Consider the following 15,022-nt stretch of genomic DNA (forward strand, 5'->3'; position numbering starts at 1 on the left):
CTCCTGTGAGATCACCACAGGTATTTAATTCCCATCTCAAGAGCTGGGGTGAAAAATGGTTTCAGATGATTTTTAACCTGTGTGCTATTATGGAGTACTGTGCTTCACTGCTACTATCTCTAGCTGGAATATTTTCAGGGCTGCTCTAGCTCTTGTTTTTCTCTACTGGCTGTTTCTGTAGTTTCTCAAGGAGTTAACGCCTTGGCTTGCAGGATCCTGTCTGATACTTATGCTATAGACTGCAGGAAGAAAGTCTGAGAGGCTTCTACCTGCTTTTCAACCTTTCTGTGGCACCAAAGCACCTCCCTAACATTTTGGAGAGCAACATCTTAACCTTTTGCTTGCTCTCCTCTATCACTAGGATTTTGGGTGCTGAGCAGCTGTGCACCATTTGTCCCTGCTGGGCAGCTGCTCAGTTCTGGGCTGTCAGCACTGAAGTGTGTCCTTGACCTGGCCCGTTTTGAGGAGGGATGGAGCTGCTGTATGTGCTTCAGGAGAAAATGTAGCTTGGCTAATTGCAAGAGAGCAAGTGATAGCTTCATTGCTGTTGGAGATCCTGTAAAAACGAGGAACTGCGTAAGCTGGTAGTGCCCAGAGGAGGGCGTAGCTAAGCTGCATTAACCAGGATGTGATTGCAAATGTGTTGGGGTAGCTGGGATGCTCTCTGGGCTGTTGGAAATCCTGAGCCTTATTTCTAGTGCAGGTGGCTGAAGTACAGATACACATCCCCCCGGTGACAGCTGTGAGCATGTCAAGGAGATATTTCAGTGTAAATTACTGTCTGCAGCAAGCTGGGCTTTTAAAATAATGAACAGCCTTATAATGCACTGAAATAAAGGCAGCTACTGTGCTTTGTAAGGTTAGCTAACACAAAGCTGGCTCCAACTATAATATAAAAAAAAGTTTGAAAAGTAGTCATAAACTCTGAATGCCACATGTGAAGCAGTACTAAATTAAAGGCTTTGAGCAGCAGGTGCTGGCTGATTTTGCTCAGGTGCTGGCAATGATGAGAGCAGATGGGCTGCAGCTGCAGAGCTGGTGCTGGTCTGGGGTCAGGGAATGCAGATCTGGGGGACATGCAGGCAACTATCTTCCTGTGGATGTCTGCTCTGATCCATTCTGATGCAATGGATGGTTTGGGTCATGTGTGGAAAGTGCTTTCCATCACATCAGGCAGAGGAGCCTGTGAGTCTGCTCTCCTGTGAATTGTTGGCTACTGTGTGCTGGAAGCGGCTTTGGATGCTTTACTGCTGACGTTGGAGGCAGGATGTTTTTTATGGTATGGGGGTCAAACCACCAACTGCTATGCTTTTGAATTGCACCAGAAATTCACTAAAGAGCAAATTCCTAGCTATGAAAATCTCCTGGTTGCCTTTGGCTCTTGCCTGGTAGAGATGATGCCACTGTTCAGGAAATCACACTTCTGTCCTCCTCTTTGCAGCCTTTCTCTTGCTCTTCCTGCCAGGTTTTGAACTGTAGATATGTGCTAAGTCAAAGCTGATAAGGAGAGAACAAATTCACCCTGCAAATATTTGAGGTCCTCCTGACTCTTGTTCAGAACTTGATGTGCTCTCTGAGAAGCCCCAGAGTTGTTGCGTGGCTCCCTCCTCCTGGGGACAGTGGCTGGGAACAAGTACACTGAGTAAGACTTAAATCTGGGATGGGACAAAGGTTTCTAAAGTGTTCCTAAGCTCTGCACCTGGAACTGGAAAGATTGTGGTCCTAATTATTTTCACAATATTTTTATTGAAGTATTTGTTTGAATTATTCTTTGTGATGCTGCTGAGTTAAAACTGCTGGTTATCAGCTACTGCTGAAAGCACTCTTGGTTTGAAAGATAATTTTAATTCTATAATCTTTAGTTATAGAGGATGTAATGTAACATTGTCAAGGGCAAATTTTGTGTTAGGAGACCGAGTTGCTGTTTGCTTTCAGCCTACAAACATCCAAGGGCAGGGCTGGGTGGCTAGTGCAGACTAGGCTGAGCTCCTTGGGGCAGGTTGGCCTGGCTGGTGGGCTGTGGCACTTGCAGTGTAGCTCTGACCTAATGTTCCCTGTCTCCCTAGGCTGGGCTAACTTGACCGCATGGTATTTTGAATTTAACCACATTGATGCATCTGTCTGCCTCTGTAGGCAGTTCTGAAAGTTTGATAGAGGTTTCTGAATGGCAGAGACACTTTAAATGCCTTCCTAATTTCTCACCCTTTTTGTATTTAATTAGGAATAATAAAAATGTGGTAGTTGCTGCCCAGCTTGTTGAAAGAGCAGAGAGCTGTATTGCACAGATGCATTTAAATTCAAATCACATGCATTTTTGTTGCAATACTTTTGTCCAGAATTGGTGGAGCTCAGCAGAGTTGGGCAAATGGGAAGTGTTTGCAGGCAAGTGATGTAGAGAGCATGATGAACTAAGGCAATCAGCTCTTAAACAGTACTGAAACCTCTGACTACCTAGGACCTCTTAAAGCCTTGGTGTGGCATGAAAGTATGGGTCAAAAAACCATGAAGAGAGCTGCTGAAAGGCTCCTTTGTTCATGTTGCTGTTGTAACCTCAGTCTGCTGATGTGCTGCATTCACAGGCTGTAGTGTAGCAGCCAGGAGAGGGAATGGGAGAGTGCTCCTCTTGCTGGGTATTGCCAAACAGCTTCACCCTCCTTTGAATGTAACCACATTAGAGGCATGCCCTTTGGCTACTTGGTGGAGAGCATGACTTTATTACTTCTTGCCTACTAGGCAGATCTGGAGCAGGTGTAAGTCATCCTCACCTCTGCTGACTCCAGGGAAGTTGTGCTACTTCAGAGCTGCTGTCTCTTTTTTTTTTTTTTTTCTGGCTCCAAGATGTATACTTTATTTTTGGCTTCAAACCTTTTGTTCTTTTAAAAGATGCTTCCTTGCTGTGCATATCAAACTGAATTTGGAGTCCTGTAGCCTGCCTAACCTTGTCACAAGTGACATATTTGGGACTATCGATTTCAATGCATGTCATGGCTGATAGTAAAAAAAAAAAAAAATCACTACAAATCTAACAATTTCTGCTATGCTTGTTTCTGATACTGATGCATTACTCTAAATGGCTGGGTGTTTGTGGCACTGAGTCCCTGATAGCCTGGAATTTTTGTGCTGAGCCCTCTGCTGCTGTGCTGTGGAGGAGTGTGTGCCTGCCTGGGGCTTGCCTTGCTGTAGCTCCCTCATGCTCCTTGAATCCATTGGCCACATGATGGAGCACAAAGAATTGCTGGGTGTCCTGAGTTCAGCTGGGATAGAGTTAATTTTTACAGGAACCTGGGAGGTGGGGGGGGGGGCATAGCCGGGGCAGCTGACCTGAACTAGCCAAGGAGCTATTCCATACCATGTGACATCATGCTCAGTATATAAATGGGGAGGGGGCTGGGGGGAGCTCTCTCGACTTTCGGTGGGAAGAGTGGCGGAGCGTCGGGTTCCGGGTGGTGAGCAGTTGCACTGTGCATCACTCTTTTTGTATATTCTTTCATTAGTACCGTTGTTGTTGTTGTAACTTCTCTTTTTTTGTGTTGTCCCAGTAAACTGCCCTTATCTCAACCCTCGAGGTTCTGTTTTTTTTTTTTCTTTTCTCTCCTCCTTCTCGTCCCTGTCCCACCGGAGGGTGGCGGGAGGAGTGACCGAGCGGCTGCGTGGTCCTTTGTTAGCGGCTGGGTTGAAATCACGGCACTGGGGTACAGTTTACAAATGCACAAGGCATGATTTAGGGTAAACTTAATTAGGATTTATTGGTGGACGGGGCCATAACACCTTAATTTGTGAATAGCTTAATGACCTACCACATACAGCAGTGTGGTCTAGGGGTTAGAGTACTGCCCTGACAATTCCAGTGTTTGTTGGTAGCTTATTGATTCACTGTGTTAGTCATCTTAGAGCTGTCTCAGCTTTTCTGTAAGTTGTTTTGAGATCCACTGTGGGGAGCTGAGTATTTGTTACCAGCACAGGTGGAAGCACAGCTTCTCTTTCCTTGGCTGCTGTACAACTGGGAATTTTCAGCTCTGAGTCAAGTGTGAAAAGGGATGGAGGAAAAAACCAAAATAGAAGGTGGGTAGTTCAATGCAGTAGAGGCTTTATTGTGTGAGATGTTGGTTATATACCATAGAGAATAAAGTAATGCAGACTATAGAGCAAGCAGTCTCTGACTTCCAGCTGGTACATCAGAGGTAGTAGTAAGTGCTTCCAGAGTTGCTTCACACAGTACACCCCCTTGACTTGAAAACCTAGTCCTGTTTTCCACCATTTTATATTTACTTGTCTTCTGTTGGTTGTATATAGAGCAAAGCACAGAATTAAAAACCAGTTTCTGTACAAAATCTCTGGAACAAAGTTGAAAGCAGAAAGAAGTGTGTATTCTTAGCAATGTTAGCATGGAAGGACCTAGTTTTTGTTAGCACTGTGCTAGCTGAGGCCGCTTTGCAATGTCATCCATGTGAGTGATTATGCCCATGGTAAAACTCACATATCCTTTACACTGGCAGTCATGGAAAAACTATCTTCATGCAGTTGAGATCTAAGCCCACTGTAGATGGTAGGAGACTAGATATGAAGCTATGAGACCTCTAAATCTAATGCAGAGTATAACATGAAGAGGGTTAAATCAGGTCTGGTTTGTAAAGGTATCAGGTTGTCCACAAGCCCCAGTGATTGCAGCAGGAGAAGAGTTGTCCTTCTGAAAGCTGTGCCTGTGAACTCAGCTAGGGTGTGCATCTTGCTCTTCATCACCTGGTGGTTCTGTGGGCTTATTGTTGCCCACAGTTGTAGTGGTAGCTATTGGACCACTGGTATGAGTAAGGATATGAGCTGTGTTGGTAGATGTAAGCTGGAGTGCATATCTGAGAGCATCTTGTAATGCCTGGCTGTCCACAGTGTGGCGTGCAGAGATGTTCCCTGCCCTGCATGTGGGTGCATGGATCAGCAGACGTGGTGCTACAGGAGGAAGAGTGGCCTTCCACAATGTGTGTCTCAACGCACCGTGATGAACATGGTGCGGAGCACATGGGGCTGCTCTGCATGGTCTTCCTCAAACTGCACATCTTGGTGCCTTTGGAAGCACATGGTGTGCATGACACACACTTCACTACACTGGGGTTGTGGCATTGCGTGAAGACCGGTGTGGCATACTTCACTCCACCTGGAATATAGCATTGCTGCTTGTATTGGTACCCATAATAAACCATTGCTCTGGGATGGAGGTGAACCTAAAAAACAAAGTAGGGAAGAAAGGTAAATGAATTCCCTGCAGATCACTGCTTGTATCTGATAGGCTGCCTTTCTGCTGTTTGAGCTTGCTGCTCTGACTCTTAGCCCTCATCTCTGTAGCAGAAACTGCACAGCGTTGTATTTAACTAATGATCTCTTTCATAGCTTCAGATGTCACGTGGAGCAGGTAGCTATTATACCTAGAAGAAGGGGAGTTTCAAGCATAGCTGTGAAGTGACCTGCATGCTTTAGCTAGTGAGGCAATGGCGTATCTGGGATAAGTGATGAGGTTGTCATCTTTCTGTGGCAAGGGCTATCATTTATTTGCTTTCCAGATGCTTCAGTTGAAACAAATTGCTTTCTGCTGGCACTAGGTAAAGCAAAAGAAAGTATTGCCCTTCTTTATGCTAATTTAAATTGCAGAACAGAGGATTGTTATCTTTGGTAGGGTGATGTGGCAGAGCTCTATTTTTAAAAGCCTAATGTTCATTAAGGACAGAGTGACTTTTGAAACTCTGGCTCAAGCTGCCAGTGTCCCATATAAGTAGAAAAAGTCAAATGTAACTGTGCATCTGAGGATGCAGTTGTGTAGTTGCTTTACTGGCTACTCTGTACTCTGCTGTCTCTTGCTCTGAGTTTGCTCCACTAGAAGCTGGGGGACCAAAGGGCTGCAAGAATCACAGGAGGTGTCTGCTCATGTTTGCACCTCAGCTGCCTGAATTAGCCTGTGGAGCACCCAGTATTGCCAGGGCTGAACTGCTCCTGGCATGGAGATGGCCTGCCTTGAAGGCAGGAGGGTGCAGGGTCTGTCACAGCTGCTGGGAAGAGGCATTGCCTAGCTGTGGGATGTCAGAGCTGTCTCTGCCATACTTGGGAGACAAGAGGTGTCCATTCCAAAGATGTGATTGAGCGTGGAGAAGTGCCGAGACCTTGGATTTGCTAATTAAAATTTAAAATCTGACTGCAAATCAGCTTTCCTCAGCATCAGCAAATGGCACTTGGGCATCTACTTTGCAATTTGGTGGCAGTTGCTCTTGCAGATATACAGGATGACTCTAAGAACAAGCTCTCAAGGGTTAGGTCCCAGCTACTGTAGATAAACATAATTTGTTTAGAAAGATGTCAGCTGGCAATTAACTGCAGACACAGGAGAAATGCCAGGCAGGATTGGATCAGGGTTTTCTTGCTATATTTGAAAGTGGGTAGGTAATTCTAGCTCTTGTAAAGAAGAATCCCCCAAAAAGCGCATATAAAGGGGGTCTTGAATATGCAGAAGCCAAACTTTTCTTTAGTTATTCCAGATAAAAATTAGCCTCTGTGGTATAATAGAAGTAATCTACATCAGTCTTTGATTAGGATGGTAAAGGTCAGCTGCCAACAGAAATAGTTACTTGAACAACTAAAATAAGTGGCCTCCAATATAGAAGAAATCTAGAATTCAGTTTTTTCAAAGCAAATTAAAGATATGGGTACCTAAATGGCCAGCTCGAAGTGGAAACAACACATCCCAAACCAGGTGAGGTTCTGTAAATCTCAGGCTCAACTTTAAAAGCCTGTGTTGGTCTATGCCTGTAAAAAAAACCAAAAAACCAAAGACAACCAACCCAAGAAAGATCCCTTAAAAGAAACAACCCCCTTAATTTGCAGTGTCAGGGTATTTTCTGCAGCATCTAGATTAAAGTTCAAAGTACTAACAAAAAGACATTTTGATAGTTAGAAATAGAAATAGGCAAATAACTTACCGAGCTCACAGCAGAGAGTAAGAACTGGATTGAAAGCTTGGAAATGAGTGTTTTTATATGGTCTTTTAGACTGCATGGAAAACCTGAGCCACTGTGTATCAAATCCTAATTAGATACAGGAGAGAATTTGTTCATATGCAACTTTTTTGTTGGCTGTAATTATCTTACTTGTGATTATGAATATATATTTATCCCCAAATACCATGAAAGACACCTCACTAACTATGGGTTCTTTCCATTTTACATCTTTATAGGAGAAGTAAAAGCCGCCTTTTATTCCATTGACCTCACTAGTTATGTAAAGAAAGCTGTCCCTCTCCTCTTAAAGCTTCTTTTAGCAGGTTGACAATGAGGAAGCAGCAGCGGGGAAGTGGGTAATGACCATCCTTACTCATTTTCCCTTTTGTTCATTTAAATGCAGTTAGGCAGCTTGGGGGCATTGAGGAATCTGGCTTTGTGAAGTGAGGCTGGGAGAGATGTACCTAAAGCCTGGCACTTGGCTACTCGTATGACTGATCTAGTGCTCTTCAAACTTAATAAGAGTCATTCCCTGGTTTTATTAGGCTTTGCATTTGGTTGCTTTTTATGGCTGGAAACAAGGCCAGTGGAAAGCGTGCAGGCAAGCTGATACTGCCTTTTGGTGGGGCATAAAAATCTCAGGGCTGTGCCACAGGACTTGTCCTGTGGTAAATTGGCATCTGCTTGGAAACTGGCATAGCTAACTTGCAGGGAATGATGACTTTGCCAAGGATTTAGAAGCTGGCTGTGGGGGCAGTGCTTTATACAGGCAGCTGTGGTCCTACAGGCACTCTGATTTCATTAGCAATTGTGTTTGTGACATCTGGTTGGGTTCCTTTGGTGAGAAACAAGGAATTACCAGGTTGGAGTAGATTACGGCATCCCAGTGATAGCAAAGGGCAGAGTGCTTTTCTAATGACCCTATTATCTTACTATGTGACCATACCAACAGCTGCTGGTTGGCACCTAGACCTCAGCTGTGCCTGTGTGGATGCTGCCTGTATGTGTGCCTTGTGCTTGTCTATCAGAAGGGAAACTGCTTCCTACATGTGATGTAATTAGCAGCTTTTGATGTCTTGAGATGCATCCTTTAAATTGGATATGTGCTGGTGTCATTAAGAGCTTTGCTCGTGTAAAACATTAAGGAGCATTTGTGAGGAGTTTTAAGAGGTCCTGTTATGAAGATGCTATTTAATAGCTTCTGTCAGTGCTATGTATGGGTAAACATAGGTCTGCACAAGCATGGTACCTGTGAGGACCATCTTAATTTATCAGTAGAGCAAAGCTGAGGTGTGGGGGTGAGAATAGGCTCTGATACAGGTCATGCCATGAGGTGTGACTGTGGTTCGATAAAGTTCAATGTTGTTGTCCTTTTTTCCTCTTTCCAGCTCAGAATATCTCTTCAGAAAAAGGCCAGCTGAATTTAGTGGTTTATCTCCCTGATTTTACATAACTAGTAAATATAATACAAGTTTGTGTATTATAAAGGGGAATATAGTTATAACCCTGAATACTGACTCTTGTTGCAACCCCTTGTTTTGGGACAAAATGATGGATACAGGCAGTAAGGCCAGGGCTTCATCTTGATATCCCATGTTAAGCAATAGCCAATGCCATCTGCTTCAAGGGAAAATATTTTTCCCAGTGGGCATGTGGATGATGATGCAATGTCCAATTAGCCAAATTTAACTCAGATGTAATGCTCAGAGGCAGGAGCCTTTATTAGTGATTCCATCTCTGCATTTACTTTGGTGTAGTACCAGAGTGTAGCAGATCATTGCTCTTCACCTTTCCGTTGCATAGCTCATAACACAGCATGGAGAGCCTCAATGGCTGGGTAATAACCCTTGGCAATTGAAAAATGGGTATTTCTTCTCTGGTTCTCCACCTTCCAGGTGAATTTATGGCTCATGGCTTAAAGTTAATGCATGAGCTATCACATAGAGCAATGAGAAGTATTGGGCCCAGCTGATAAGTTTGAGAGCCCCTTGCAGTGGTGAGCTGGGTAGTGGAGGATATGTCTGGGTGGGAAATTCTCCATTTTGCATTTGCTGGAAGCAGTTACAAATCTTCTTGCGATGTTGAGCCCAGTGCTGGCTTTCTTCAAAGCATGTTGTCTCTGAAGCTGTTTACATCTATAAAATTAAAAGCACCTAATGGAACACTAAATTGTGGGAAAGTGTGTTATTCTCTGCAGAATAATGTAGCGTTGCTGGGGGGTTTGAGAATGGGCCAGTGGTAAGTGATAGGTTTGGTTAAGTGTGTAGGGCAACAGTTTTGGAGCTGTTCTGTGTAGTGGTGAGCAGGCATCAAGGCTGTCTTTAGGATGTTTGCAGCACATCTCCAAGCCTGTCCTGTTTTTTTGTAAGCTAGGCATCAAACTGTATGGCTGCTCATTCAGAAGTCGAATAGCTCTGGACTTTTACTCATGGGATATCTAAAGCCTTGTTCATAAGAAAGCTTTTTTCCTTTGAGAAAAAGAAAGCATGAAAGGCAACAGTAAAATGCAATCTTTTAATGCAAAGGAAAAGTAGAGTGCACAACTGTTGTCTAAAGTAAAGCAAATTGAGATAAATGTAGTTCCAGGGTTTCAGTAGGTTATATTTCTAAAAATTACACAATGAGTTCCATGCTTTCATAGTCACAAACAAGTTCAGCTCCCCCTGCAACTGCTGTCTCTTCACAGCCTTTATGGTACTGCTAACTTTAAGACAAAGCAGGAAAAACCTCAGTGGCTTCTCATGTCTATATTCTTTGTTATGAAATTAAATGTGCTAAGCCTCTCCAGGTTACAGTCTATTTAGCTGTAGTATAGTAGTTATAAAGCAGTTGAGATGATCACACATACCTGGTTCGAGGAGGAGAAACCAAGAGAAATGGATGAAGCTCTGAGCCTCAGATTACTTTTATATACTTTCCCGGTCAGCCTGGTGGAGAGAACACCTTTTTGGGCACAAAGTCCTTATTAGCCAAAGCCAACATGTAATTGATGTAATTATTTCTAAGGTTCCTGCCTCACCTGCTGTGGTGTGCACACTAAGCCGCACATGTTTTTTGAGTTTTAAAATTCATAAATCAGATCTATTTGTTGTGGTTTTTCAATGGTCTCAAAGATGAGATTGTGATATCTGTCTGTGTTTTTGAACAGTATAATCAAATGGATGTCTTCAGAGAGCTCCCTGCTCTGGTGGTGAGCTCTAGCTTGGTTCTTTAAGGTTTTATACATCTTTCCTGTGTATCCTTACAGATAGAGGACTATTAAAGTCTTCTGAAGAATCTTAACACTTCAGTTAAATACAGAATAAATGTGTCCTGTCAGCACTTTGAGTGCTTGAAGGTGTTGATGGCTTGTCTGCAGCTCAGGTGTTTTTTCTGTCTCCTGATGGATACAAAGATGATGATATTTGTGTTTAGTATCTTTAGTTTTTAAGGGGCTGGAATTTGATTCTTAAGCTTGTTTTAACTGGTAAATTGAGCTGATGTGCACTGTTTTGTTGCATTACTTCCTTATGGACACACTCTTTAGGTACTGAGTTTTGGCTATGGTTCACTGGTTGACTCATCACTTTTATTTCCTTGTCTTCTCTGGTAGAGCTGGCAGTTGTAATACTCTTGTTAAAAAACAAAACAAAAAAACCAAACCCTCAATCATATGACAACATCAGTTGTCTAGAACACTAATGAACTTTTACAATGTGCTTTGAAAATGCTTTCAGAAAGCATTGGCATGCCTACTGTCAGTGGTGTTAACCTTTATGTTCACATAAATGGACCCTGCAGTGACGTAAACCCCAAGCAGTCTGCAGCAGAGAACGAAACAAATCCCAGCAGTGTGGATTCCTCTCACATTGAAGATCGTGACTTTTCAAGACAGAATTATTAATATATTTCTAAAATAAGCCTTAACAGTTTTATCTTCAGCTGGCTAACTTGAAAATAGTAATTAGATATTTAATTCCAATGTTTTTGAGGAATTAATTTAGGGATAAATTGCTACCCAATCTAAGCTAAGATAAAGACATATGTTGCAATTCACATGCTTATCTTCAATTATAGAAAAGGAGGAGCCAATTTTCCAAAGGAATTACAAATATCGTATGTCATCCTCAAACATTATGACACTATGAAGATAAATTTCAGTATGCAATTAAAGTAGGAAAGCATCCCAGTCATTTCCCATTGTTGAAATCTTGACTGAGGTTTCTACTCCACAGTAGCATATAATGCAGTGGAGTCTGATCCTGACCTTAGAAATCATTTTGCTGCCAATCTGATGATATACAAGATGTTTTCCCTGAGATTCCCTGGAAGGGGGGAACTTTGTTCTGCAGTGTTACCACATCCCCCCTTTAACTCCACCAAAGGAAGGCTTTTCCTTGCAAGAACATGCTGCTGCTGGGAGAAAGAGAGAAGGCCTTGAGGTGAGGTTTAGTGTAATAGAACAGCCCAAACAAGTCCTCTCTATTACTACAGAAGTAGCAAAATATCTTTGCTTTTAAGTAAAATGAAGTGTAAATTGGAATGGACAGGTTGCTACCCACTGTGGCTCCATGGAAGCATCTGTATGGCAAATGCCATTGCCATCCTTGGCATCTGTTGCTCACTCTACTGCTGAGTGTCAGAAAGCCTCCTCCTCATGCTGGATGATAGCCCCACACTGGCAACGTGAATCGCAGTTCATCAGCAATTGGGATTCCAAAATGCATCTTCCACTTGTTCTGTATGTGCAACGTGTTATTATGATGGCTTTAGGTGCACTTTTATTGAAGAAGTGACTCACTGGAAAAAATGTCTGACAAGGTCTTGCCTAAGTCACACCCTACTTATTGTCTTTTTGCCATTCCCCTAATCAGGTCATGATTTATAGCTTCACAGTATGGGACATTTAATTTCATATAAAATATGGCCTTACCCTTTTTCCTTGTTTATTGTTAAAGCTTGAATGTTTAAAGAAACACATGCTTGGTGATTAATTGAAAGAGCTGCACTGACTTATTTGGATATATAACTCTATAAAATTCAGGATTTCTGCAGTGTGACAGAGCCTTGGCCAGACTTTTTATTAGCCTAATTTCATCACAGAACAACGAACCTGGCTACCCCTAGGCCAAGAACACAGGTTATCCCTCACTTTTGCAACTCTTCCTGGGCTGAGACAAGTACATTTTCTTCCAAGCAAATGGCTGTTTACCACCTGCCTGGGAAGAAGTCCATTCATGGAGGACATCAAGCATGAACCATATAAACATTTTGTCTTTCTCCAAGATGCAGAGGCAGAGTATCTGTCCCCTCTATATAAAGTTTTGAAATAGCAGAGTCTGGAAAGAAGTAAAGTACAGGTCATATGGGGTAGAAAGACAAACTAATAATTACAGAGTGATTTATTTAAAACAATTGACATTCATTAACAAAGTTAAGTCTTGAAAGAAATGTGTTTAGTAATTGATTAGGATGTTATGCCTGTAGGTGATTCATGCTTTGGGCAGTCTAAAGGTGAGTATAAAAGTGCTCAACATCAGATCTTGTATGATCATTTCTGTTGTCTTATTTCTCTTGTGAAGTAGGTAAGTTTCATCTGAATTCCTCTTTCTAGCAAAGCCTTTGTAGTTTTAAGGTGAATTCTGTGCAAATATTCTGATATCAGTCTGAAGTTTTCTTGATGTAAATTAATAAATTTGTGACTCTTCAGCTATTGGCTTTGGTAAATGCAGGTCTGGATAAGGTCCAATTAATTTTTTTATGAAAACTCATTTCCAGATGTTATTGTGTTCAATGCAAGATTTATAGGAGTTTTCTAGGAACTGAGCTATGAAGATTCTGCCTTTCCCTCTAGCCTGTTGGTAGTCTTTTATTATAATGCTTGATTGTGAAACTTATAAGAATTTGTGCCTTATTTTTATATATTCCCTTGTTCTTCAGATTAGCCATACCTGAAAAATGGTGCACTCTTTAAGCTCATGCACTGATGGCGGTGCCTCCCCATGTAGGGTGGCTGTGCCACAGCCCATTGCTGACAGCTGCAACGAGCCTTGTGTTCGTCAGTGTCCTGACTCCAGGGTGGTGATCTACCCTCCGCCGGTGGTTGTGACCTTCCCTGGACCTATCCTCAGCACCTTCCCGCAGCAGAGCATCGTGGGATCTGCAGGAGCCCCTGAAGTTGGAACTGGCTTTAGTGCTGCCCGTGCTCCTGGGGGCTCACATGTTTATGGTGGTGCCAGATGGGGACGAGGATATCCGATTGGAAGCTGTAGACCATGCTAAACCTAGTGAGAGTTGCTGCTGAAAGAAGAATGTCCAGGAGATGACAAGCAGGATGTAGCTATGTGGCCAAGCTCCAGGGCACAGCATTTAGGAAAGCTTGAGCATTTGGGGCTGCCATTAAATGCATCTGTAGATGCTCAGATCTTCTGAAAAATCCATTTACATCCTTCTCAGATGACCATTCCTGATCTTCTCTTTTGAATGCCTTCCTAACTTTCTAAGTGCTCTGTTCTTGATGCTATGGACTATATTACTAACACCTTGGGGGCTTATAGGTATCATTGTGGCAATGTAAAGGGATCTGGTATGATATCCATTTTAGATCCCTTTGTGGGCTCTTCCTGTGGCTACTGATCCATCGAAAAGGGTTGTGCAGTCAACTAGCCTATGCCCTGTTTCTGTGCTGTATGCGTCTAGCTATGATCAGGGCTGAATATCAACACAGAGCTGCAATAGGGAAGCAACATCAATTATTACATGAATCATCTTGCATCAAACCACAGGTTGTGAGCAATTTGTAATCTGTACTATATAATCCTGCCTCTGTATGATCTGCTTCTTTCTTATTAAACATGACATTGCAACAAGTTATTGGCAAATATGTGTGGGTGCGTGTCTGTGTGTTCCCCCCTGCTACTCATAATTCAGTTGCCTTTGTCCTGCTGCACCAAACCAATCTTATTGGTCTGCTTCAGGATAATGATATTCTTGAGAGATTTGGCAGTGGGTTGTGTGTGCATCTCCTTTCCACAGCAATCTCTATGCTGTAGCTGTCCCTTCATGATACTGCTGCCCACATCTTCGCTTTCATTGTTCCTGGTCTTGCTCAGCCCTGTGGAGCTCTTTCCCCAATATTGGCTTTTCTGGCACAGTGTGCATTACCTCAGGCTCAACCTTCCCATCTAAGCAGTGATACAATGCATCAGAGCAGAGGTGAATGGGGAGTTGGTATTACTAAGAAAATCTGAAGCCAAGTGTTAGTAAAACCAGCTTTTTTTGAGTGTAAAAATTACATCTCTGCCTTTACTGCTCTGCTCAATGTTTTACAACAATGTAACCTATGCATGTGAAAATGGATGGTGATGTTCACTCATGGAATTGTGAATTTCTTCAGGAATATATCAATAATAAACATTTCACAAGCTTTCTGTGCTGCTCTGTATGTGTTTGAAATGTTATGTAGCATATTAATACTTTGTTACAGAAACAGTATAATTCAGTATCGCAAGCTGCCTTGAGAATGCTGGATTATTTCATAGTAGTCAGTCTTTGGACAATTATTATCCATAAATGTAAGGAAAACAAAGCTGACCAGGCATTGTAATAGTGTGTAATTGACTGTTGGTGAGCCTTAGAAGAGGTGATCAAACCAGACTCTCACCAACCACATAAATACTTCCCTACAAAAGAGAAATCCCCCAAACCTCAAAAGCTGGATGAAAGAATCTTTATTGTTATGCTAATGCTGTATTTGAAAATGAACTGAAGTTTATTATTGAGGCCTCTCAAGTTGCACTTTCCATGTAATAAGTTGAGACTTGCAGTTACCACAAAACATCAAGTGTCAGTAAAATTAGGGAATTTTGCCAGTTAATTTCTAGGAAACTATTTATAATACACCTTTTAATCATTTTGATATGAAAGCTACTCCTGTGAAATCCCCTGAGGCTTTCAGAGGACTAAAGATATCAAGTATCTTACTAAGAAGCTACCAATGTCTCTTTAAGACAGTAGAAGCATTTGTTAATGTCTCTTAGGTTTGTTGTTGCATTATGGGATAAGAT

General features: G+C 42.3%; 1 protein-coding gene across 2 annotated transcripts; it reads left to right on the forward strand.

Annotated features, from left to right (window-relative positions):
- The first annotated feature begins 3,957 nt into the window (after window positions 1-3,957).
- On the forward strand, window positions 3,958-14,073 carry LOC128146363 (feather keratin B-4-like). Of its 2 annotated transcripts, none has more exons than XM_052797655.1 (2): window positions 3,958-4,062; window positions 12,897-14,073. In XM_052797655.1, exon 2 carries the CDS (start codon window positions 12,915-12,917, stop codon window positions 13,236-13,238), a length of 324 nt encoding a protein of 107 aa, XP_052653615.1. In that variant the 5' UTR covers window positions 3,958-4,062; window positions 12,897-12,914; the 3' UTR covers window positions 13,239-14,073. The 2 variants fall into 2 exon arrangements, with proteins under 2 accessions (XP_052653615.1, XP_052653614.1); XM_052797654.1 differs by lacking the exon at window positions 3,958-4,062 and adding an exon at window positions 12,505-12,541.
- Window positions 14,074-15,022: the final 949 nt, after the last annotated feature.

The sequence above is a fragment of the Harpia harpyja genome, chromosome 9 (assembly GCF_026419915.1).
Source record: "Harpia harpyja isolate bHarHar1 chromosome 9, bHarHar1 primary haplotype, whole genome shotgun sequence".
Lineage (NCBI taxonomy): Eukaryota > Metazoa > Chordata > Aves > Accipitriformes > Accipitridae > Harpia > Harpia harpyja.

What these genes read in the sequence shown, in the direction of transcription:
- LOC128146363 (XM_052797655.1), top strand. Translation starts at nt 12,915, where the DNA reads ATGGTGCACTCTTTAAGCTCATGCACTGATGGCGGTGCCTCCCCATGT.